We start from the raw sequence: 27,174 nt of genomic DNA, 5'->3' as shown, positions 1-27,174 counted from the left end.
ACACGTATAAAACCGGATCTTGGAGGTTAAATGCTCATTGCTTTTATGATAAAAGACCATCTAGAGATGGCATACAGACCTGCTTCTGCTTCTCTCTCTCTCCACTTTGGCTCATTGTGCATAACAGTGTTGAAATTTTAAAGCCTATTCTTGGGGACTGGGGAAAATAACACAGCCAAGATGTGTGGGAGGAGAGTGGGGTTTGTGTGTGTGTGTGTGTCATGATTTTTCTTGGTCTGTAGAGGTCTCTATGGATGTTCATCATGCTGTTTGGAAAATTAAGCAGCACAGCTTTAAAACATGATATTTGTTAGAATAATTTGGTGAATGCCAAGGATTTCGAAACCTCATTTACTGCACTTTATCTCAAGTCTTCCTTTTAAGGGAATCTACTGACAAGTTGCGGTAGGAGGACTCTGTGCAGTATTAGGTTCAGTAATCTTATTAGGGAAACGGTGGAAGTTGTTTAGGTTTACTTCGTTCTAATTAATTAAGAATCCAGAACAAAATTAAGTTTCTTTTTTATAATAGTATTGCCCACACATTTAAATGTCATGGTCATCTGTGTTAGCCTTTTGTTCTCTGATGCTGGCAGTGCTTTTAATGTTTTTTGATGTCTTGCGAGTACCAGCTTTCAGATGGGATATTCTGCCTTTCTAGCTTTATGCCATCCTAATTGTTTCAAAATGTAGTCATTAAAATAAAAAGTAAACATTATTGCTGGTGTTATTGCTAACGGCAAGAAATGCAAAAAAGGGGGACACATGTGGCAGTTCTATTTAAATAAAAGCTTATTTTCAGAAACAAAGGCTTATGGAGCAAAAGGGAGCGCTTAGTACCCCAAGCACGTTTGCTGTTACGGATGAACCCACAGCAATGGATGCTATCAAAGTTGTCATATTTTATTCATGAGTTGTGGTATGCTTGGGTGAAATAAGAAAAGCAATGCTCCAAATCATAATTATGGTGTAAAAAGATAAAACAGTTATTATTATGATGTTTTTGAAAATTCTTATATCTCCCAAATAATTCCTATAAAACTTGCGGAGAATGACTAAGTATGTTAGCTATATTTATGATTCTTTGTTGGGGTGGGGTGTGGAACACTTCACAAATAGAATTTATACCTATTTTGGGAGAATATATAATTGTGCGCTTATGTGTATTCCAAGAAACAAAGACAACTAGAATATTGAATATAAACGTAAAGAGGCTGACAGCAGAAATTATACTTCAGTAGAGAAGGGCTTTGACAAATGTATTATGCCTCATGTTATTATCATGCAGTTTATAAATAAAACAGACACCCAGGATTTAATTTGCTTTAGCAATAACATGGAAGTGATTTTTCTGAGGGAAAGAAAACAGAAGGGAGAATTAGTTCATGAAACACATTTGTTTAATGCTTGTACAAATCGTATATAGAGAATAAAGAAAAAACATAAGATTTTAGTAATAAATGAGCTAAATGCTTTAAAAGTAATTAAAAAACTATTTAGAGTCTCAAATCCTTGAGAGTTTTTGAACCAAGAGAGCACTTCAGCATATGCTTACTTTGAACTTAACGGATAATTTCGTTGCCTTTAGTTGGATTATTCATGTGATAAAAGGCTTTACTGGACTGGAAATTAAAACCTTTGTGTAGGTGTAGCCAGGTCTGTTAGCTGCCATAAGTAGCGTTAGGCGTTGTAACCTCTCTCTGCAAGTGAAGAAACTGAGTCAGAGGTTTCTGTTTTGTTGAAACTTCCCTGTTAATGAACTATTTAAAACTGGTATTTTGATTTACACGTTTAAGAATGCAGGTTTTCACCAGGGAGGCAAATTCTGATTTCTGTGTGGCTCTGCTGATTAAGTTAGACAGGGATTTTCAACAGAGTCAAAATAGTTCAGGCATTCAGCTTCTCTCCTGCTTCAGTGGGATCTGGTGCTTAGAATTTCTTTGAAAATCCAGGTTATGGGTTACTTGTTGACTATATCCGTCACATTCATGTTAAACTTCAGAATCCTAAAGCACTTCAGAAGTACTTGATATTACTATTTATTTTTAATACCGTTGCCATGAAGTATGAGCAGCGTTTATTATTACCTGTAAGAAGTAAGAGGGCTAAATGAGAAATCAGAATTTTTAGATAATAGCTTAAACATAGAAATGGATCAATCTCTCTGCATGCTCTATTGAAAAAGTTAATCTTTTGTTTCTAGATTACAAGCACACTAAGGGTTATAGTGGGAGGAAGTAAAGGCCAAACTACAATTAGTAGTTACTTGCCAAACTTGGCTTCTGTATCTGATTTCTGGTTCTAGATGCTCCTCACCTTCTGGTACCATCTTAAGTTTCTTTTAAACAAATGCGGCTGAAGAACATGTTTTGTCAAGTTCAGTATATGTTATCGTTTTTTTAAAAGTAATTTCTAATTTTTTGGGTCTGTGACTTTGAGTGTACCTGAAAACGTTTCGTAGAAGGGGAGGAAAAAATTGCTTAGCTTGCTTTTGCACGAAGCCAGAACAGAAACAGTACTTTTGGATGGCTCATTATTTTGCGTGACATTAGCATTTAACATCCTCTAAAATACATCCCTGAAGTGGACAGTACTCCTGCAAAACGGACAGCATATTGGTAATGATTCTTAGCAATTACTGCTTTTTCCCAACGTTGCATGCGTTGCCGCTGGCTCGGTTCAAACACGACAGCGTTGCTAGCGTAGTCCATGCTCTTTCTGTTAAAATGTTATCGTTGTTTTCCAAATTTGCAAATTGCAATCTTTATAGTCACAGTGATGGGATACCTTAACTGATATAGATAAACAGTGGAAAAGATGTTCTAATCAGTGACTCCTGAACTAATTAACTAACAAAGCATGTAATTTGATTAACTCACATGATTTAAGAGCAGATTATATGCTTTTAGTGGTAGTGTAACTTCTGGAACATTTCTACCAAAGCATTTAATTTAAGGGATCATCCATTTGTAAACTGTCTTGATTTCAGCACGATTCTCTTGAGGCAACAACAGAGCCTACTTGAGAAGGCGAGCCTGAGCTCAGTAGCCACTTAAAATATTTTAAACAAGGAAAAGCGGCTGCCTGAGTAACAGCAGGTGATACGTAACGCTCACCAAGGCGAGCAGCGTTGTTCTCGGTGGGAAGATTGTGCGAAGCCGTTTGCCCTACTCCAGTTTTCTGATTTTGCTCCGTAATGGCCAAATGGTTTGGAGCCGGCATCGGTCGCTGCGCTATTCGTGTGCCCAGGCTTGCCGCTCATCCTGCTGCTGCTGCAGAGATGACTCCAGCACTTTCCTTGGTCGTTCTGTCCATTTGGGTGGAAAAGACAAGGAAAGGCCCTGGAGATAAAAAAAACCCATATGCTGTGAAAGAGGGGCAGTCTGTCAACGTAGGCTTTGCTACAGCTTTCTGCTGCTGTGCTTTCCCTGTCATCTAGGGGACCTTTCGCTGCCTCGGGCTGGAGAGACGTAGGTGGCCGCCTTCTCTCTTGGCGTGTATTTGTTTCCGAGTCTTGCGCAACACCTGCTGCTCTGCTTATTCCAGAGTACTCAATTTCCATGGTTCAGTTTGAAATGCTGATAAAGCAAACAAAAGACTTAAACTCTCTGACAACTACTTAATTAACATGAGTGTGGTCATTCTAGCTAATGCTCAAGTCGGGCCAATTTTCAAGAAGTGCAGAGTCCAACGTTAAGCCACTAAATCAACTAAATTATTGGTTGGGGAGAGACTGTGATTTGATAAGTAGTATCTGTTTGATTTCTTTAGTGACTCAAAATTCTGCTGTCCCTGGCATCTGGAGTTTTAGGATTGGGTTTGCAATAGCTTCCTGCAAGGAATGAAATTATATATATAATTTTAAATGCTAGATTAATTTTGTTAGGAGAGACCTAGTTGTAAACTAGTTCACAAACGTGTGCCAAAATGACAGCAATATATGAACCCTTATTGCCGGGATAGTTTTGCATCATGCAAAAGGAGAGTTTACATTGAATTATACTATTTTTCCACCTTCTCTAGCAGAACTGCTTTTGCTGTATAGTCATGGGAACTTACCTTTGTAACATTACCTATTCACCCTGGTAATTGCTCCATCCTCTAATTTAATGAAAACCCATTAAACCGAAACAATAATTAAAATGAGACATCATCTCTGTAGGAGGTTTGCATATTAAAATCACCAAGCATTTCGCTGCAGACGGATCTTATTCTTGAGAAACAGCGTTTGAAGCAACATGTAAAAAGTGATTTATAATGAATAATCATAATTTAGAAAGCTGTGCTGTTGAATGTGGTTTCCTACTGTTTATTACTGACTCCGAGTGGAGCTAGCAAGGCGAAAGCATTCACAATGTCTTTTCGTACCTGTGAGAATACCTAGAAGCAGAGATGTACTCGTGATAAAACATCGTACCTTCTTTAGTCCTCCCTGGTAGCATAGTTTGAAAGAGAAGGGCGAGGTGTTTCCATCCCTTTCTCCGGGTCGCTGGCAGGTAGGACAGGCGGTGCTGGTCCCCACTGTGCCAGTGCAGGGGGCCCCCAAGGGCAGCACGGTGCCTGCTCAGGACCTTAATGTGAGCTTGCATTTATTTTCCCTTGGCAGTACCCCACAGCTTGTGAAACCCCATGCTTTAGCCTGGCTCGGAAGCAGTGTAGGCGAGTGGCAGGCGTGGTGGATGAATTTGGGTCTGTGCTTAGGCCATGTCTAGGTATGCTGCTACTTGGCTGGTGGGTCTCTGCAGCACGGTGTGGGCTGTCTCGAGCCTTAGTGCTGATAGCCGAATTGAGCACCCAGAGTGCTCTGAGGGATATACGTGGCTCTGTGCCTATTCCTGTGACAGGAGCATATTGCAAAGTCTTTTTTTGTTTGTTTGTTTGCATGTAAGGAGAAATCTGTGTGAATTTTCTCCCCACAGCTTAAAATATAAAATTGGTGCTATCTGCAGATAACTACATTTGCCCTTGCTAGGCAGGGAGGGACAACTACCTGAAGTGTTTACCTTCTTGGCGGTGAAATGACTTCTTTCTGGAGAAGATCCCTATGGTTGGTGTTAGCATCCTTCTGTGAACTTTTGGATCTGTTTGTGACTTGTGTGGAGTGAGGAATGGTTTTAGAGGAGCATGAAGGAGTGGGCGTTTATCACCAGCAGTGTTTTGGGCTGCTGTTTGTTGGGGTTTTTTTGTTTGTTTTGGTTTTTTTTTTTGACCACTTCTTCAAAAGATGGTTTGTGGGACCAATGTGGAGAAAGGAGTCTGTGCACTGAATCCCACTTGGACTCAGAGGCTTTGATGAAGCACCAGCCTTCTGCAAGCAGGAAGGGTTTTGTGATGCTGTTGTGTGTTTTCACCCTGAGCAACTTTTAAAAACTGTCTGCACCGAGAGTTGCTAGTTTTGGATCCTCCTTCTACTCTTGGTTCCATTTTTGGAAAGCTGATGACTTAAAAAAATGGGGCACTGTGTGTGGTTTTTTTTTTATAGAAATTTTATAGAAATAGAGATTTCAGTTTTATTGGCTTTTGCCTGTAGCAAGGTAAAAGGCAATATGCTGCAATATTCGATTCTTTAACTGCTGTAGCTGAAATCCAGATTCTCTGTTGTTGCAGGGTTAATTTCTACTTGCTTGTCCAGAGTGACTGTGCAGAAAGCATGCTGAAACAAACAGCTTTAAAATGATTGAAGGTACCAGTAAAGCAATGTGTTCTGCAGCGTGTTCCCTACCACAGTAAGGAAGTGAAAGGAAAAGGTATTCAAGCAGGCTCTTGAATGATGAAACATTATCTGCTGCTTCAGAAAACATGAGGTGATTTAGAACAGAATTTTAGTATTCTTCTTTAATGGAAGCATCTATTAAAGAAAAATGGTTTCCCAGATGGATTGAGATTCAGCTTATAAGAACTGGTACATGTTTTTCGTTGCTTAAAATTCCAGCCCGAATGGTCATGTACTTCCCTTTGTACTGTAGATTGTTGACACTGTCATCAAAGTAAGTTTGGCAAGAACTTTGCCTGCTTTCCTAGCACTGTTCTTTTGTTTCTCTAACTCATTTTGTCATCTTCTGGGGGGTGATAATTTTCTTACACTGTTTCTAATGGAGCTGAAGCCAACTTCTCCCTTTCTCATATTTGGAGCCTCTCATATCTTCTGGGCTACAAGTGGCAAAAGCCTGAGGTTTTAATTTTAATTAAATTTAATTCTAAATTTAATTTTAATTAATTAGTTTTAATTTAAATTTAAAATTTTTTATTTTTAATTTCATGCCTGAGGGCCTAAATCAGGTCTGTAAGGAGTTAATCCTGAGTTATTGTACCTTCTTAATTCCATTTGTCATGTAGGGTTAGTGTGTACCGAAATACCCGTACGTTTCATACGTACGAGGTAAAGCTTGCCCTGACACCATTGGCCCCAGTGTAGCACTACCTTTCATCTGGACCAGTCTTATGAAATGAAAACAAACCCATGCTAAAATAAAAATTTGAAACTTATTTTGAAGGTGCTGGAAATGAGTATCATGAGTAATTGCAGTTGGAGGTAAGATTCATCAACGTGGCTGAGCGTGTAAGAGCTTGCTGCAGCTGAGCAGGGTGCTGTGGTCTTCCTCTGCAGAGCCCGGCCGGAGTCGTGCCGCGGCTGCTGAGCCCCTGCATAAGCGTAGCCTTGGGTGCCAGTTCCTCTCGTAGCTCCTTTTGGCTCGGTAGGGCTGCGCTGGTCGGGCGCTGAACGGGCTTGTGCAGGACCAAGCAGCCAGGAGAAGGCGAGGTGGTGTCCCTGGGAATGGGGGAGATGGCGCCGGGTCGGGAAATGTGGGATGGCGGGGGCTAAAGGGGTTCGGCTGTCCTGGCAAACTGCATCATTGTGGTGTATTTGGCACTTCTTCCTTGGACCAGGGGAAAAAAAGGACTTAAAGTCAAGCAACAAAGATGCTCTCTCTCTGACATGGATGTGTCTCTTGCTTCTCCGTTTTGCTGAAAGTAGAAAGTTGCCTTTACTTGGTGTTCTGAGATGATTTGTATCTGTTGTACTTTCAAATAACTGTGTATGCTTGCTTTTTTTTACTTGTTTTATTTTAGAAACACTCTGGTCTGTTTAAAAAAACCCTCCAGACAGTCAGTATCTCAAATTAAGAAACTATAATCACATAGAAGGGCATATGAAAGTTGTATCTATGTTTATTTATTTATTTATTTTGCTGAGATTGCATTATCATTCAAGCATGAAGCGATGTTTCACTGAAGATTACTGTATAAACCTATATTGTTCTATATTATGTGGGAAATACGACATTTCATTATGAGCAGACAGTTATTTTTATAGAGAGCATAAAAAATATTTTCCCTTTCAGGCACCTGTGGTAAGGGGGTGTATGTATTCTCAATTTCTCGTTTTTTGAAGTGTGAAAATCAACCTGAAAATAGAAAGCTCTTATTGTAAATGGATCGTACTCCCAGCTCATTTGTGTGGTACTTTCTGCAGAAATCGAGCAAAACACAAACAGATGACACAGCCAGCGATCGCGCAGCACGAGGAGGGGCACTGCCGGAGAGGTGCAGGGGGGCTGTCCCACAGGGCACGGGAACGGGGGTGAGGCAGCGCCGGCTGGGCTACGCTCTCCGCGAGGCTTCATGCGGCTCCTTCCCAGCATTCGGGCCGCGGGTTGTGAGCCCAGGGCTGCGCTCAGCACCCCGACAGGTTTATCATCTCCGTAACGCCTGGTCGTGTGCTCCCTGAATCCTTGCGAGCCTTGGTGGGCTCCTCAGCTCATGAGTCCAGTTGTAGGCTATCGGGTCGCATTTGCCATCTCGCCACGGGATTGCTGGGAAACTCCCCTTGTTGTAGTTCCTGAGGTTGAGTTACAAAGAGCAGCATTTCTGTAGACATTTCTGCATCTGCAAGTACTTTTTTCAATTTTCTAGTGGTAGAGGATGTTCCTAGGCACTGGTAATGAGTAGACCTACTCCGAATAAATAGCACTATACTTAGAAGTGTGTTAATTTTTAAAAGCCCGGTTATAAAACTTCCTTTGTACAAATTAGACTAGAATAGTGTTGCAAAGCAGTACGTAAATACAGTTTGTTATCTAGTAGTTTGAACCCAAGATTCTGGAATTTCAGGACTTTGGATCTTATTGATTTTAATCAACAAAGAATGAATGTAAGGTGTTGCCTGTGGTTTTGGTGTGTTCATGACTATGAGGAGGTGGTAGAGTATAGCATGATATTTCAAAGTGTGTTTCTAACTGAAGTAGACAGTACGTTGGTTATTCATTCATGATTCTGACCAAGGAGTCCTATATTTTTGTATAAAATTTGGTGGATAGATGGCAGGACGTGGCTTTATATCTGGGTCCCCCTATAATGAGAAAATGTTGGACCTTGCGAGGCTTGACTGAAATTTTACCATACGTGTTCCACTGACAGCGTTGCCTATGCTTTCATGTCAAAGAATTTTTGAAAGCTTTGGGAAGTCATATTTTATTTCTGGTGATTGTGGCACCCTTAAGAAAACAAAGATAAAATTTCATAAGATACTAAGGTTCTTAACCCTCAAAACAAGGGTAATTATCTTCAACTGTCAGCTCTTGGACATTGTATCTCTGAATCTTACTTGTGCCTTGGAACTTAGTACCAGTGGATTGTCTGTGTAGATAGCAAACTGGATATCGGAGTACTTACTGGTGTATGGGACACATAGTTTTGCGTGTCCTGCATCAGCTTTTTTTAAAGAAACTAGATAGTACTTACGACCAGTAATAACACCTGGTAGGTGAAGGTAATGATACAGATAATGAAATCTTGTAGATAAAGACAAAATCAGGTCTTCTGTACTAGGTTGTTTCTTCCTCCATTCCCCTTTCTGATGGCGGTGGAAATGATTTGTGTTCTTTGAAGCTTTATCCTCTGCTTTGATAAAAGTGGCGTTGGACAGGCGGATAGTTTGTTGCTGTAAAGTGGGCATTATATTTATTTATCAGGTGAATTTGAGCCACTGGCAAAGATTTTTAATTGATGACTAGTGATTTTTTTGATGTCTAATTTGCAGTACTTTTCAGAGGTGAGCTTTTCAGAATGCAAGTGTGTTATGGATTCTGAGTGTGTAGGCTCATTTGAAGGGCTTTAAGCTGCACAGGAAAAAATTGAGACACCCAATTACAAAACATGCTTGAATACTTTTTCCTTGGAGTTTGGTTTCAGTCCATGGCGTTCCCTCAGTAGCTGTGTTTCTGAGTTTCGGGTTGTTTTTCAAGCAAGTCTCTCCTCTTCCTGTCTGCAAAGCCTCATTTAATGACACAATGTTGTTTTTTTTTTTTCCTGCAGTGAAATTCTGAATTGTAAATCTCATCACTCCTTTGTGTGTTACAGCATTCATGCTGGGCCGGATTCTCAGGATTCAGTAGAGGTATATGGTTTTCTACCAGCTGAGAATTTGTGCCATCATTTCTGGCTTCAAAGTAAACCTTTCGAAAGGAAGCGCGCTGGGATTCTAATTGGTTGTGACATCCAGGAACCGCAAGTGGCACAGGTCTTGCAAATGTGTGACAAAGGCCCAGCATGAGCGACATGGCAAGGGGTGGGAAGGTGAAATGCCGTGATTTCTCCCTTTTGTCGCTAATCATCTTTCATAGCGATGATATATTGCGAATAAAAGGATGAGATAAAAATGAATGTGGTGAGAGGCAGCCCATTTGAATTTTAGAAGATCTAATGTAAGAAGGCATGCTGCCGCTTGGACATCAGCAGGATTAGTGAGACTGAAATATTTCTGGATGTGCCTGGTCAGACTGTAGTTTCATAAATATTGTATGAGCTGTCACGCTTTGCTTGTTTAAACTGAGAAATCCCTGAAACGATAGTGGATTGCAAGCGTGTCTTGTATTTATTTCCCGGGCAGAAGCACAGCCGTATAGCATTATTAGCAATAATACATCTCTGCCTTACACAGTGCAAGGACAGGTTTCCTCTGATGTACGATGGAGAGGTGGTAACGGAGTCAGTGGCAAAAACTGAAATTGGAGCTTGGTGAATTGTGTTGGGAGAGGCAGTGCCTGAGATTTCTCGGAATTTAGGAGCCTATTTATCTGACTGCAGCACACCTTATTTACAGCAACTTAATCTGCTCACAGCAGACACAAATGGCTCAGCATCCCGTTAAAAATTCTGTCAGAAAATCAGTAGCTGACCAGTTGTGAACTTGTCAAAGTGACAAGTGGGCACGCTGACAGAGATGGCATTTGGGTTTTTTCATGGAACAAATGCAGTGGTGGAGCATGGTACATGACTCAAAAATGAAAAATGTTGATGGGAAAGTGAAAAATGTAATCTGAATCTTTCTGACGTAGCATTTTTACTGGACTGTTGTTTCCTTCTTTTTTTTTTTTCTTTTTTAAATAAAATTCTTAGATGTAGAAAGAGAAATCCATGCAGCGCCCCACGTGAGCGAGAAGTTAATTCAGCTCTTCCGGAATAAAAGTGAGTTTACGTTTCTGGCCACCGTGCAACAGAAGGCATCGACTTCTGGAGTTATACTGTCCATCCGAGAGTTAGAGCACAGGTAAGAGGAAATTGTTTCTCTCTTGTAGCAGTAATGACATAAAAGATAGCTGAGCGCTGAGTGGTCCATTTTGACAGTGTGTTGAAATGGTAGATGTACAATCTGACATGTAAGTTAAAGCCTTTCTTCATAGTTTGCAATTTGCTACTTTTTGCTAATTGTTTTTTGTTACAGGAGGAATGCATTATTTATGTATCCTGGTCTGTAAAATACTTAAACAGAAAGATCAAAACCAATGTAGTTTTGACACAACGCACTTGGAAGTTACAAACCTTGTAATGCAGTTTCCCTTACTAGTTTATCACATGCGCTTTGGAGTTTGCTTTTCCATGAAAGTTAAACTTATATGTTTCCTGCTTCACTATGCTTTATAACATTTTAAAATAATACATTTCCTTTTTTTGAGGTTCAGCAATTAAGCTATTAAGCAATTAAGCTGCTTGTGCTTCCGTATGGTGATGTGTATGTTTTCTTCCTGGCATAAATACAGTATATTGTTATTTTGTGTGTGTGTCTTTTTTTTTTTCCTTTTTTTTTTTTCTTTTTTTTGCTGTCATTGTAGGAGGGAAAAAAGAGGTCTTTTTCATCAGCTATTATAGTGGCAGACATCGGTTTATTAAAAAAAAAGTGTACCTTGTATTATGGCCCATAATACAATTCCAATGATGTTTTGATGTTTCAAAATGTGCGTTGCATCAAATAGTCTCCTACTTGTAACTTTGTGAATGCTTTTTTTCATCATTTCTTAGGGCTTTGAAAGACCTGTGTATCTACTCTGACTTTCTGTTTTAATACAAGTAATAGGACTTTCTTTAGTTGCTCGCATTTCAAATATAATACCACTCATTCTGCAGCATTTCTTTTAGGAAAAAAAAAATCCTATTGGTATTTAATTTTGTTAATTGTGTACATGATACACGACTGTTAGCCCAATTTCTCACCTTTTGTTGAGAAAATGTATGAAAGAGAAGGCAGTGGCTTTGTTATGACCAAATTGTCAATGATGGCTTTTGCCAGTGCAAGGGCAGAGATGTCCGGACAGGGATAGCTAAGGGGAGGACTCTGCTGCTTCCTTGTTCTATCATCATACTTTTCTGCCACCTCTACTTTCTTATTGGTCTCTTTCTTTTACTTTATTCCTTCTTTCATTTTCCAGGCCATTGTCTCAATATATAAGAATATTGTTTTACATTACACACGGATCCTTCCCTCCAACTCTTCCTGTTTTCCTTCTCTCACTCTATCATTCCTTTTGTCATTACTTTTTAATTCCTCCAGGCTTTTCCAGGCCATTGTAGCTCTCTGAAGTCATGGTTAATAGGAGCAGTTTGCCATGTTAAGGGATTTTTTTTTTTTTTTTTTAATTTGTTAAAGAGGACATTGAGGAGAGCCATTGACAGAGGAACACTGTCACATGTAGGGACATGTGCATGCACTCAGCAAAATCCAAGGTCAAACCAGACAGGCAATGATGATTATATGATGCAAAGCATGTGGATTTTTAGATATGGCCTCTTCTGAATTTGGCTACTTAAGTCCTCTATCTTGATGGGCAGAGACAGAGGCTTGTAGAGAGAGGTGCTATGCAGGAGTAATCTTGATTGAACAAAATGCGCTGCTGATGTTCCTCTTGGCACTGAAGTTATCTCTAGTATTTCAAATTAATAGACATCTGTTTAAAAATATATATAGTTGAAGGACTGGGTGCTAGTTTCACTTAAACCTTTGTAGTTCTGTGTAGTAACCAAGGTAGTTTCAGTCTGTGTAGCTCTATGTAAGAGTTGAAACAGGCATGTCCAGTGTTGCTAATGACTGCTCGTACATCCTGAATGTGAGATGGATTACTGCAATTATCCTTCTGTCGTGGTTTAACCCCAGCTGGCAACTGAGCACCACACAGCCACTCGCTCACTTGCCCCCTGGTGGGATGGGGGAGAGAATCGGAAGAGTAAAAGTGAGAAAACTCGTGGGTTGAGATGAAGACAGTTTAATAGGTAAAGAAAAAGCCATGCAAGCAAAGCAAAACAAGGAATTCATTCACTACTTCCCACCGGCAGGCAGGCGTTCAGCCATCTCCAGGAAAGCAGGGCTCCATCATGCATAACAGTTAATTGCGAAGACAAACACCATCACTCTGAATGTCCTCTGCTTCCTTCTTCTTCCCCCAGCTTTATATGCTGAGCATGATGTCATATGGCGTGGGCTATCCCTTGGGTCAGTTGGGGTCAGCTGTCCTGGCTGTGCCCCCTCCCAGCTCCTTGTGCACCCCCAGCCTGCTCGCCGGTGGGGTGGGGTGAGAAGCAGAAAAGGCCTTGACTCTATGTAAGCACTGCTCAGCGATAACAAAAACATCCCTGTGTTATCAACACTGTTTCCACCACAAATCCAAAACATAGCCCCATACTAGCTACTATGAAGAAAATTGACTCTATTCCAGCCATAACCAGTACACCTTCTTTTCTGGACTCATTGTGTATCACTTAAAACAGAGTCACTGTTTGTTTCTCTAGTTTCTTAAGTTGCTACTTGGACCTTGATAAGGATAGTGCTTTCAAACCCTTAGGTCTGTGATGACAGAAATTAATAAAGTGGATGACAGTGGAGAAAATACTTTTTAACATTGACGAGGAGTAGAGAGCAAAGATTTGGGGCACTACTGAAGAGGACCCTGCTTACATTATGATCAATGCAATAGCAGAACTTTCAGCTTGATATTTTTTTGATGTTGCTCTAACTGCTCAGGTCACTCCAGTCTTTAGCTTGGCACGTGAACTGAAATGGGAGCAGGCCCTTGACACAGGGGAAGCCTTTTTTAAATTGTTGCTCTTACTAAGCTTTGGATAATTATCATGGTTGTGTTCTGGTGACATCCATTTTTTTTCTCAAGCTTTTTTCAGCCTTCCATGCATTTATGAAAATAGACAACGCAAAGAGAATAGTAAGAAACATGGTTATGTTTCAGCATGATTAAGACCTATGGGAACAAGTATAAGGGTACATTTTATTACCTAACCAGTATAGTTTTTGACTATGGAAAAGCCAAGAACTCCTCCCTTATGCATAAAACAGGAGATACTGTAGTTAAGGACATAATGTTTTTTAACTTATCAGCATACCAAAAGTGGCAAAGTTAAAAGTTCGAGACTTCAGAACGTGCAGGAGGTCAACACCACCTGAATAAAAGAAGCTGTGTCAGCTGTTGGTGGAAGAGTTCATAGCTTTATGGGAGATGCCTTCTTTGTTAGGCACAGATTTAATAGATGACAAATAGGTTTTATTCCAAGCAACAAAAAGGTATGTGTGTATGTGCACATACATACATACATACACGCACACACACACACTCTTAAGTTACATACGCTAGCGTAACAGTATAACTAGTTTAAAAGGCAGTTTTGCATGATGTATATAACGGAGGTGATCTTCATAAGGTAGTAATACATGGAATGCTTGGTTTATATTTCGTTTCTCTAGTAAGTTTTAGCAGGATTTTATTGTCCATTAATAGCATGGAACTCCGAAACTGACAATATTAAAATAAGATGCATACAACTTTTCTTGAAGTCAGTAATTCAGATATGCTGTTTTGCTATGCTAAATGGATATTTCGCAACAATTAGAGATTTGCTGTTAATTTATATCATCATTTGATGGGCAGGATTTATACTACAGTGATGATAAATGCACCTTTGTTAATTTTTTATCTTGTTGAATCAGCTTAATGATGATAAAGACTTTGTTTTCATGATCCAAATGTATTAAAATACAGCTTGGAAAATGGGAAGCTTAATTAACAGAGATTAAGTCTAATTGAACAGCCTGATAATACGTACAGACCGTGTACATAGTTACCTGGAATACGGTGGTAAATCTGAAGATTATATTTTTTTTTTCTAAATTATAGCTAACAAAATGTAATACAGGATGGACAAACATGTTACTTGGGGATGCACAAGATGGAAACTATTTTCTTTATCAGAGAATTATGCTAGCCAGTTCTTCCTAGAAGATCTGTGAGCTATTTTGCTCGCAACCTTTGACTCTTCAGACCACCAAGACACTTGGAAGAGGCCATCAAGATACTCAAAATCCCACCCATAGTAAATCCTTATTTCAACAGCAATTTAATACGGTTTCATCCGAAGTTGTCTGCCTGCTCCTTACCTGCTCTGGACTTGCATGGTCCAAAGCACAAGAACATAAATTAGATGGAGTCAGCATTGCCTTTGTGCTGTTTACTTGCTGGGTTAGAGTTATATTGATGGTTCCTTCCCACCGCTGGCTAAGATCGGTATCTGGAGGAATCTGTCAAGGATGTTCAGGTACCCAGGCTAACGTCCTTTGAAATACTGGAGCTGACTATGATTTCCTGACCACTCTGGAGCACAATTTAAAAGCAACTGACTGCTGTAATATTTTCTTTTCTTGTTGATGTGAAAATTATGCCTTTCCCCCCCAAAAATAGCCATAAACTCTTCCTGTACTTTGTGTATAAAAATAATGAATTACAATGAGTGGGAAAGGAAAGCATTTGTGTACTTTGAATGCACTCTAGGGGTGTTGGTGCTTGGAAACGATGGGTAAGGCACCTGGAAAAGAGTCATGAGCATTCTTTTGGTGAGCGATCACCCCACTGACTAGCTTATAACATTTTCAAATCATATACTGCCCAAACTTTCAATAATGACTTTTTAATTGCTGAGGCTTTTTTTGGAGGTAGCCACTGTTGAACCACTACTCGTGTCTAAGCACGGTAGGCCTAAGGTATCAAGAAGTATTGAGTCCAGAATGATTTTTCTGCTAATGTACAAATCTGAACCTCCTCCAGTCAGACGAGTAGCACAAGTACACATCACTTGAGTCTCTGGTACTTACCTGAAAGGAAGCAAGAGGAAATACAGTCTTTACACTGTGTTACACGTAACTGGCAGCTGGCCACCAAGCTGTCATCTCGTCATGATGTGGGAGGTAATAACTCTGGATCAGGTTTTCTAATCTTTCATTAGGCAAAATTCCCTTTGACTTTTTGTAAGCAACTTGTTGGTTATTCACTTGCTCTATAACAAGCTGCCCTCCAAAGAAAGATTTTCTTCTTAACCATTGGTTTATTTTTGTGGAAAGCAGAGAAATTGGGCATTGTAGTGCAGAATATGCAAAACTAAATAGTAAGCAGAGAAGCCATTACCCATGAATTACCCAGAAGAAATAGGATAATACCCTTCTTGACCTTCTCCTGAAGGTTTCCTTATGTGCATTTTTCAAGGTCCCCGACTCTTGTGTGTTGTTTCCCCCCCTCCCCTTGCCTTCCCAAAGAAGTCATTGTTGCTTTTGTTACTCTTACTGGTTACTAAAGAGGCAGGATGAAAAACTGTTTTGTGAAATGCCAAGTTGCTTATTCCTCCCTACTATTTTGTGTGTGTCCCAGTGTCTCTCTTCTCTGTGTCCTTCATGTTTATAAGTATTAACTTTCTAGCCATCTGTGGTCATTCTTTCTGAAGAGTGTTTCAAAATGGGAGATCCCACCATGATAGAACTAGGGAGCGAGTCATAAGATTAATGTTTCTAAGACTTCCTTACAGGGACCACTAAAAACTTTTTTTTTTTTTTTTTTTTTAATTTTTCTGAGGTTTTTTTTTTTTCTTTATTTTTATGCTTATAACCTATGGGTAGGACCTGAACTTCAGAAAATTTCTGCCACACCAGATATTTGGAAACTTGCAAGCTAGTTGTACTGCTATGGTGAAATGGATTTATTGAGTGGGGAATTTGGCCCTTCACTGTGGAACAGCAAGCTTGTATTGGTATAAATACTCAGGAAGATTCTGATAAATGTGTTAGGCTCATAGTGAAAGATTTTTATCCCTAGCAAGTCAGTTTTGGGTGGGGAGGGGAAACAGGCATGGGACTCTGTAGTACGTTGTTCACTGCTTCCCCCCAGTGACACCAGTGACACCATGAACAGTAACTTCTGAGACTGTTGAGCAGATAGGAGGCTGTACGTTCACAAATAAAAGTTGGAAGGCTACCAGGCCACAATATGTTTGATTAAAAACACAGAAGGGTAACAAGCCAGTTATATTAAACACTGAAACCTAATTAAAGAAAACAAACCTATGCAAGTGACTTCTGACCCTAGTTGTAAACCTGGAAGATTGGATTTACTCCATGCTATGTTTTAGATTATTCTCTGCAAGATGTGTATATGCATATTGGATTCTGAGGCGCACAGTATTCAAAAAGGGAAGGAAAACCTCTGCAAGTGTATCCATTAACCTTTTTCTTTTAGGGTAAAGGTCACATCTTCGTTAATATTTATATGTAGAGTTGCTAAACTGGAAAGCTGTACAGAGAATATAAAGATCCAGTCTTACTTCTGTCCCTCTGAATGAGGTGATGTGAAATATGGGAGGCATCTACACTTTTTTTTTTTTTTTTTCTCCCCGGTCATAGAGGAACAAGTAGGTGAGCTTTGTTTCTTCCAGATTTTTTTCTCATTTTTTCTCTACCCTCCCCACCCCGCCCCCGTCTTTAGAGATGCAAATGGAAATAGAATTGGGCCCACCTGCTTCTGTGCTTGGGGTTAAAGTGTGCAAAAGAGGCAAGTGAGGCAGAATTATTATATTCTATACATCTTCTACTGATTTGAGTGTTGTGAAGGAGGAGTTACTGCTTGAGGAGCTACCTTCCATCTTGCGGCTCCCTGCTGAGAGCAGGTGTTTTATGTACACCAGGCTGACAATTGTTGTCTCTCTGAAGCATTAACATGCTGCTGATAACCAGCTGTTGAAACACATTGATTGGACCTTGTTGGCAATTGGAGCAGAATGGCTGACAGTTTGAAACTCTTTAAAACTGAATTTGGACAGTGTGGAAATGTTGTGGTCGGCCAGGAGCAGGATGCGTGGGTCCCCCAGGAGTCTTCTCCAACATGCTGAGTGATTCTGTTTGCTTGTTTTATGACCCTCTGAGATAGGCAAAGCGCCGAAATGTCTCAAACTTACAGTGAAGACAACTTTCCGAAAACTGCCCGCTGAATTTGGGCTTGTGCTCACAGTATTACTCACGCTAGTTACATTAAGAAGGTAACTCTCCTATTAATGAGATAGTTAGATGTTTGCAACATTTTATTGATGGACGGTCATTTGCTTGGTTGGACATCAGGCTGGGCAATGTGTCTGGTTTTTATTTTCTGTTTGCAGTTTAGTAACGACGCCTGCGTGCTTTCCTTGCCCTAGGTACCGCCTTCCGCAAGGGAGGAGGGTCGCAGTGCCTGCGCTAATGACGGCCGGCTGTGGAAAGCTGGCAGTGCTCAGGTGGCAGTGGGGAGGGAAGGAGGAGACTGGGGGTGTCCAGAGAGCAGCACAGAGCAGACAAGTGGCTGGGTCTTGAGAGTCTGGAAAGGAAAAGATTTTTTTGCTGAGAATCCAGCAGAAATTTGTGGAATTTGTCATAACGTAAGAAATCATTGAAAAGCTGTTGAATTTGAGAGCCAGATCAGAGGGAAGAACCTTCCTCGTAAGGACACAACAATTAGGGTAATTTGTTTTCAAATATTGTAGTTTGACTCAGGTGGCAGACCTCATTTGTTTAAAAGGCTACGTTATCCTCTTTTGTTTTATTAAAATCTGGTATTTAGAGATTATGGATTTCGGGATCCCCTGAGCTGAGTTCTTGCTGCAGTGATGAGCACGAGGCAGGGAGGCACCAGGGCTATGCTCTGCTTTGGCTACAGCTCTGCTGGGGGCTCTCTGGTCACACTGGCAGCTCCAGGCTTCTGCCTACCCACAGCGATCCCTGAGCTAATGCCAGCTCAGAGTCCCAGGTTAGCCTTAAAAAAATCAACAGCTCCCATTCAGAAAGCCCTCAGATCCAAATGCTTCGTGGACTGCAAATGGTCCACTGGTGCACTGGGGAAACTAATCTTTGGTGAAGGGTTGTGGGTGATGAGCCCTTCAAGGACTACTAGGGAGTGTAACTGTGGATTGTGTTTCTTGCTAGAGTTACAGGGATAGTGTGAGTACAAGGTGACTTGGTTTTGGAGTGGTGATACGTAAAGAAATGATTCTTTTCTTCTGTCAGGTTACTTTTCTGTCAGACTAGTTCGTTGGGTTGATGTGCCTCATTGCAACTGAATGGCGAGCTCTGATGCAAAGGATGAGGTAGGAATAAGCAGGCAGGAGAGTGAGGCCATGTCTTTCAGGAGTGGTTACCCTAGACCGCATCCCTTACTGTGAGACCAGCCTCTGCTTTTTGTGAGGGAGTGAGATCAAATATCTCCTGTTACTTGGCCACTTCTTGCAGATACCTACTTTTAGTAGAGATGTTTTGGTTCTTGTAGGTGTTTGTGTCTATATGACTATGAGGACATACACATATATATGTGTTGGCGGTTTTTTTCTGTTGTGTTTTTTTTTTTTTTTTTTTTTTTAATAGGTAGTAGCTAAGGAGTTATTACTTCACCTTACTTCAAATGGTAGACTCTTTTCTGTCATGCTGACTGTGCTAGCTCTGAAGCCTGCTAAGATGCAGTACTATTTTTAGGTGCAGTGTGGTACTACCTACTTGGTTTACTATGAACAGGGGAGAGACCAGGTCTTTTTCAGTTAGTAGGCAGGTAGCGGCCACGGTGAAGATAGACTTTTTTTTTTTTTTTTTTTTTTTTTTGACATATGAAATGGAAATAAAAATGCTTGAGGTCAATCCTTACAACCCATGCCATGAAAATGAGTGGCTGCTTTGTACCAGCCCTGACTCAAGCTGTCTTTTAGCTGTCAGGCAGAAGGTGGGGTTACTTTTTTTCTTTATATGATCAAAGAAGAAATTAAATTTGTATTTGGATGACCTTTGCCTAGTTGCAGGTACACAAATGCACATTTTGAGCATTATAAATGCTTAATGCCTTGCAGCTTGCATGTCCAGCTGCCATGTAGAAGATCTGTAGAACAAAAGACAAAATGTTTATTATAGAAAATGTCAGTGTGGGGGTTCTTATTGCTAAAAGTTTCAAGCTAGGCTGATATAACATGATTCCCGTTGTCCTCAGACTGGTCTGAATGGAAAAATTAAGTTGTTTAATTGACTGGATTTAGTTCCTTTTGTTTGAAATGAAAGGATACAAGTGTTTGCAAGAATCCTGTTTAGGTGGCCAACAGCACACTGAAGTTGAACTTTCAGGCTTTTACTTGAGAGATTTGAAAGAATTTAGTATTAAATTTTGGCTTATTTTGGATTTGCTTGTATAGGAGGAATGCTTTTGGAATGCAGTAGCTGATGATAGAGTCTTTGTCTGTGCAACATATGGGATGCAGCTTTTGCATTTTCTTTTGTAGAAAGTTAATCTGATTTTTCAGCAAGATACCTTCATTGTCACAGATGATCCTTCTATTCACGACACCTTTTGTGCTACCTGGTGTCAGTCTGATTTTGCTCATAAGCTTTGATGGTATCAGTATGTAATCTCTGCCACAGTAGTAAGTCTTTAATGCCGCATAAATGAAGATTTGCCGCGTACGGTTTTGCTGTGCAGCCTCTCGATCTGTCCATATTTAAATTGGCTGTAACAAGTAGCTTTGTATGGTTTGTAAGCGTGCATATGGAGCGGAGGACTAGATCTGTACACTTGAGCGTGTGAGAGCATTTCTTCAAAATCCAGTGTCTGACAATGTGTAATGCTTCAGAGCTTGGGATCTTACCCTGTCACTTTATAGTAACTAGGGTACAAGAACAGTGCCTGTGGAAGCGACTGAAATATCTGCCTTGACAGCTGTAACTTGTTCTAGTTTTGCATCCGTACAGAACCGTGGTGACAACCACAAGGTGAGTGTTTACTTTTGTTTGAAGTTAGATGCCTCTCTTGTTTCAGAGGTGCTGCTTTTGCTCTATATGGCTTCATTGACAGTGGCGATGGTCTTGGGCGTATGCCTGCCAGCTTATCTGCAGCACAGTGTACCCAGTGCGTGCTCTTGGCCTGACTTGCTTTCCACCAGGGAGCGTTAGAACAAGATCTCAGTTTTTTTTTGTGTTGCTGTCCAGGCTGAGCCACTTGGCAGCACAACCAAAATAAAAATGTGCCGAGTGTCCCACTGTGCTCACAGACTCAGTCAGTGGTAAGGAACAGTGCAAGGCCAAAAGTGTGATGATCTGTGATTCATCACAGAATCTCTGTAGATTAAAAATCCTGAAATCTGCACGATAATGGATGCAGATTCGTTGGCTGTTTGTCTCAATACAACAAGAAGTGTTTCTGCAAAGATGCTAAAGCACAGTCTTGCCTGAAGCCGTTTTTATCATTAAACATCATTAAGTGTTCTGATGCTCTGCTTGGCACAATGCTGTTATGAAATGGAAAAGCTATGTGCACAAATGTCCAAATAGGCAAATTTGTGCAGAAGCTTCCCAAACTTTTAGCTGATGACATCAAATGGGCTGGTCTCTCAACTTGCCTTGAATTTGCTTTGCTATAAAGAATATGTAAGAAATTGTGCCTTGACCAGACTGACAGAACTTTCCAGAAGCTTTTGTTCAGTAGCAGCCTGATTCTTATTATGGCAGTGATGTTTTTTCCAGCAATTGAGAGACCTGACATCATGGTGTTGCTGCAGCGTGTGCGTGGTGCTTCCATCCTTGAACTCCTGCGGTTTTGTGACCTTCTCCCCCACAATGTTAAGCAGATGCACAAGTGTTTTGACTAGATGGCAACCCCAAGTTTGTACATATTCGCAGGGATGCCATCTGTGCCTGCTGCCTTGCCCTGGGACATCTGTTCAGTAGCTCTAAGAGCATCTGCTATAAGTGCTGGTGCTGCTCTTTGAAAGAGGCTGTGGGGCTTCATTTGGCACTTGATCAGGGATGACGGAAGTTGTAAATAAAGCAGAGTTATCATTCTGACTTTATGTTTGAAAGTGATAAAGGAGAAGATTTGCAGAATTGAATGCAGAAAGTAGTTTTGCTTTAGTTCTTAGAGCTCTTATCGGAGCATTTAATCAGTATTGTGCTTACCAGATGGTACCCTGTCTTCATTGTGGGATATTTTAGTGTCTCATGATAGGTGTTAGCATCGTAAAGGTAAGAACAAAAAGTGCTGTATACGCTAAGGAGATTCAGAAGGACATATATCCCAGAGCTGCTCTTGGGGTTGTGTCTTATTTGGAGTCTGTGAGCCCTCCCTCCTTTTGCTACTTCCACAACCCAACAGCAGTAAAATCTTTGAATGGAACATGGTGGTGTTTGTCGCAGGCTAAGATGACTGCTGTGGTAGATAGGATGAGTAGTTGAATATGTTTCTTTAATGCAGATGGGTGGATTAAGCCAACTCACCTTATAGAAATACTTTGCTTTTTCTGCTTCAGGTGTCTTACATGCTCTTATTTCATGTTGATAATGTCTTTTCCAATTTTTTTGGTCATTACATCCACAGCAGTTGTTTCCAACTTAGAGTATACTTTTAGACACCTTTTTCTCCTGATCCCTGAAGTGAAATGAGCTGTCAAATGCACAGTTAAATATTCATTAGGGTTGTGACTAAAAGAAGGGGGGGGGGGGGGGAACCCCAAGCCCAAGCATTAACCATCATTGAATTAGGCTTTATCCTCTCATAACAATATTTGTGTGTGAGGTACATAGGGGTTGCAAAAGTTGTCAGAATTGTAAAGCATCTTGAGTGGATTGTGGAATAATATTGTCCTTCTGTAAAGCGCATTGCATGATCTTAAAATATCCCAACTTTTTTGATGTGCATAAAATTAATCTGAATTTAGCAACATGGTTTTGTTTTACGCATTGGGATTTGAATGAGAGACTGCAGACAGACCTATAAAAAGCATTTGAATTCTATAATAGTACAAAAGAAGCCAGCACTAGCTTAGACGCCTAGCAAATATGGAAATTCTAGTAGTGGGAAAATTTCAGCCAAGGTCATATTGTATTGCTGTTCCATAAACAGCGAGCTTTCTTAATACATGTGTTCTGAGAATTTCATGTGTCAAAATGCATGCTACTTTTGATTGTGCCTGTTTAAAAAAATACAAAAAAATAAATCCTCATTGAGAAATAACAAATAAAACAAGAAACCATCACTCGGTGCTAACAAGTTGACAAGTAGATTACTGTCTCACATCACTCTCTCGGAAAAGGTCTTAAGGAGGGTAGCAGGGGGCTAACTGGAGCGGCAAGCTGACACACAGGCTTCATGCAGATGTGATGCAGAAGCAGAACTAGTTGTAATACTCGGGGATCTCCCTTGGGCTCTTGATATGGATCTCATGGCAACTTTGAAAGTTCACATTTGCCTGCTGATGATACGTGTATTCAGGCGGTCCCAGATGCTGCAGTCCTTTCAGGAACCCTGACTTGTTCTGTTCCTATGTTTTCTTCTTCCTCGCGAAATACTGGGAAGTACCTACAAAACACTTGTTAGGGATTAGTTCATTTTCTTACCTCTTGTATGGCAGCTTCTGTTAATTCCCCCCCGTTGTTTACCTGCTGGTTTAGAGTAGATAAAAACTTGTGCAGTGGCATTTAAAGTCAAAGATGAGATAGATTAAAAAAAAAAAATCCATTTATTTTCTCTGTCTTTACTAATTATTTTCTCACAGGTTGATGGTTTCTTTACTAAGCTTAAGTTTTTCCACTCATTTGTCTTCCATTCCACAATTTGCAGATTAGAACTTGAACGTGGAGCAGGTGCGTTTCTTTCCAGGAGTGAATGGCCTTTATGTCATTGCTTTTGAAGAGGCTTTCCTCCAGAGTCTGGTGGGAGGAGGAAAGAAAAGATGATGTTTGCTATTGAGAAAGCTATTTGCATGTGAATTATGTTCTGGTAGAGGAAAGACAACTACATCTTCTGAACTGTGAACATGGTGAAGTGTGTGTGTCTAGTCAAGATCTCAATGTGAATTTGTGCATCTTTAAAAAAAAAAAATCAATGCAAGAGTGTTGGTTTACATTGCTTTGCATTTTTTAAATAATTGAGATAGATATATGTTGGGCTAATCCAGACAGTTTCTGCTGTTGGGATTTTGTTGACTGTTGTTTACTGATGCTTGTCTGAGCGTAACTGCTTCTGATTTGCACTTGTTGAAGGGTGGTGAAAAATAGGTGCAGAATTTGTCCGCTGTCATCCTCCTTTGCTGTCACTGAAGAGGTAAAACGTGGTGTTTTATACAGTCCTGTGGCACTTGGCAGTGCATTAGGTGTACATATATAAAAATGTTAGTATTGGCTTTTACGGTAAATTTTAACTAGTCACTTCTGCGTTGCATAAATTAGGAGACTGACAACAAACTCAGTGCGTAAGCAACGAGCTGGTTTTAGTCCTGAAGTAACTATTGACACTAAAGCTTGTCAGATGAGAAACTACGTTGCTTTGCAATTCCCTATGCTGTTCAAATAATGTAGCAGAGATGTGATTAAGTACAGTATCTGACTGACCTTTCCAGGGCTGGCCTGTTGCCTTTTTATTAACGAACAAAACACTGTGTAGTAAGTAGTTAGCTCCGTGGCTGGAAGAGATTATGAAGAATGACTGCAGGAAGCGATGTGCTTCCTGCAACAGGAGCTTGCCTTGCTCTCAAGCTCTTAAGCTGCTATGATCAACCATGTTAAAAAAAAAAAAAAAAAAAAAAATATTTATACAAATACTTCGGATGTGAGAGAGATACTAGAACATTATGTAGCTCTCCCTCTTTTTTTTTTTTCAAGTTTTCTGCCTCACTGCTGTTTATCTGAACAAGAGAGAAAGAAAGTCTCTTTAATGACTTCCTTTTGTGCTTTGACAGCAGATGGCAATTATGAAGTGTTTAACTTTGTAAGTATGACTTCACTGACAGTACTTGTCCTAGTGCTTTCCTGGCTTGAAAATGCCAGCAGCAGTATCTTCTGTATATTGACTGTGCTCTTACTGAGCATCCAAATAAACCAATGAAAAAGTCCTTGCCACATTTCTTATGAATGCAATTTAGGTATTTTAATGGGGTGGTGGTCGTTAATCAACATTCTGCTCTCTCCTTTAGAAAATTCCTGTTTCTCTACCCTGCTTGTGCCTTTATGTGCATGAAGCAGGCCAGTTCCTTCACACCACCAGCCTTTCTTGTTTTTTCCTCTCTGCTGTATTTTATTTGTATGTATGCCTGCTGTGTTTTCATTCTGTTTTGGTTTTGCCTTTATCTGCCTGTGACTGTTTTTACTTTGCCACTTGTGTCTTTGATGCGGGTGACCTGATAATGCTCGTATGTTGCATGAAAAATGTAATGGCAAGGCTTTGGCAGGATGGAGGAGGCTTCGAGTTTCTCTTTTGGTCAAGATTTATTGTCTTGGTCTTCTCCTTCCCGGTCTGTTGCGATCTTTTGCACAGATTCCCAGCTAGCTTTTTATCTCATAAGTTCCTCCCAAAGAACTCTGTTTTTCAGTTATGTTCTAAAAAGCCTGCATTTCACTGGTAAGAGCTGTTCTTGATGAAGTGCACATACCTCATGTCATGCTTGTGCCCACTGGCTACTAAGGTCTGTGTATAGCCGAGCAGTGTAAAAGGCTTGTGTGAAAATGAAAATTGGCACCTGGATACTTTTTTTTTTGTGTTGCATTTATTTTTTGGAAGCGGATTTCACTACTGTAATTGTTTTTTTTTTTTGTTTTTTTACCCCAAACTAGCACCCATCTTTCAACTGCCATGTTAAATTGGCATTGTCCAGCAGGGAAAAATGTGATGCTGTGGAGGTAGATGTGCGCAGGGACTAGCTGGACAACCTAACATCTGCACCTAGTTGTTGAGTTATTTCTACTATAAAAGGAGGTCTGCATCTCCTCCTTTCTATATCCAGGGCTTCATTTTAGCAGGAAAAAGAGAGCCTTGATTTGATGTGCTGCAAGTACTCTGTGTGATCTGAGGTCCAAGGGAAGGCTTCACTGTTCACCCTGTCAATGTGCTACCACCTGTAAGGGATAAATTCACCCTAGAGGAAGAATGGCTCCTCCCGCCGGCATGAAGCCAGTTAATAGCCGTACTTGGTTAGCTCTCCTATGACTGTTCTCTGGTGACAACTGAAGGTTTTGATTGTGCATGCCAGGTGTTGAGACACCTAATCTAGCCAGGAGGTTTGGTTCCCTTGTAAAGCTGAGCAATTATAGCTGTAACAATAAAAGTCAGAAAAGGAGTTAAGCGCAATTGCATGTAGGGGAGTCCTAAAAGTAAACAGTTTTTTAAAAAGTCAATTTGCAAATAGTAAATACAAATTTAATGATTACCTGGCGCTTTCTTACCTTAATGGCTTTTTGTTTGTTTACTGGTAATGATATGTACAGTTCTTTATTTTTGCATGTCCTACAAATCTTGCGTTCATACAAAACATGTTGGTGAAAAGAATAAGTATCGTTTGCTTGTAGCTTAGCCTGTTCCATGGGTAAAAAGAGGGCCTCGGTTTCCAGGACTCTCAAATGGTGTTTTGAACGGGAGCTGTTTTCACGTAAATGGTATTGCTATTTTTGTAATGCACTGAATGTATAGTGTTTGCCTCTTTTGAAAAATGAACTAGTAGCTAATCCATGCTGAGTAACCTCTTTAGATTCTGACCTTCCATGTGGTGTTTGCTTAAAGAAGTCTATGAGTTAAGAAGAAAGCAACAGAAGCAATGAATAAACCAAAAAATGGAACTGATTCTTCTTCGTGTTTTAAATGCAGCTATTTTGAACTGGAGAGCAGTGGCCTACGGGATGAGATTAGATATCACTACAGGTTTAATGGGAAGTCAAGAACAGAGGTGTTCCCGTACCGTCTGGCAGATGGACAGTGGCACAAGATTGCTGTGTCCCTTAGCGCGTCCCACCTTCTGCTCCACGTGGACTGCAACAGGTAAGAAAATATGTTCAGTAATTTATATTTCTTTAAAAAATGCTCTCCACTTACACACAGGAGTAAAATCAGAAAAGGCGAAATTTTTTTTTAAGTATCTAATTTAAAAAGCATGGTAAACTGCCGTGGGATAAGAAAAGAAAAACAAAGCATTAAAATGAAACGATTCATTGTGATTATGAACAAATATGGAAAAGGTTGATTGCTGACTGGGGAGTATTAAATGCATCTCTGTAGGTTAGGCACTAGCTGATGTTATGTTTGACTGTGATTGCATTGAAGTGTGATAGATTGGTGTGCAGTCTGGTCTGTTGTGAGCTGCTTCACTTAACATACCTGAAAACTTGAAGAATACATAGATGTTTCAGAGGCATTTTAATTTTGTTTTACATAATCAAGCAATGCGCTTTTTACTGATTTTTCCACCTGCTGCCCCACTCGGAAACTTCTGAGAAACCTGGAAGCCTCTTTTTTGCATGTCTAGAACTGGTGCTTTTTATTTTCTGAAGGGTATTCTGTCTGTCATTGCATTTTTTTTTTTACTTTAAAAGTTGTGCAATCTGCAAGATGGCAGATTGTCAGGATTTCAAGGAATAAAAAGCAGCAAACCTAGAATCTCTCTTCCCTAGAATCTCTCTTCCCTTGGGACTTGATCTCACAATGTATTGACGACTTTGGCTTTTGCTAACTTAGTGATTGATGAGGAAACTCAGAAAACTTGAAATTGAGACCTTCAAAATAGTCTTTAGGTATGAGGAAAATGATCCCGTACTTTTGTGTCT

At 40.2% G+C, this 27,174-nt stretch overlaps 1 protein-coding gene across 1 annotated transcript in view; it reads left to right on the top strand.

The window, feature by feature from the left end:
* NELL1 (neural EGFL like 1) overlaps positions 1 to 27,174 on the top strand; it is a gene marked incomplete at its 5' end in the record, with an annotated part of 297,740 nt that overhangs the window by 15,684 nt on the left and 254,882 nt on the right. The window contains 2 exons of the mRNA XM_082317413.1: positions 10,398 to 10,548; positions 26,222 to 26,392. Coding sequence (XP_082173539.1) covers positions 10,398 to 10,548; positions 26,222 to 26,392 — 322 coding nt within the window. The remainder of the gene's footprint in view (positions 1 to 10,397; positions 10,549 to 26,221; positions 26,393 to 27,174) is intronic.

The sequence above is a fragment of the Platalea leucorodia genome, assembly GCF_965183815.1.
Source record: "Platalea leucorodia genome assembly, chromosome: 7".
NCBI lineage: Eukaryota > Metazoa > Chordata > Aves > Pelecaniformes > Threskiornithidae > Platalea > Platalea leucorodia.
This window is presented reverse-complemented; position numbering and strand designations above follow the sequence as displayed.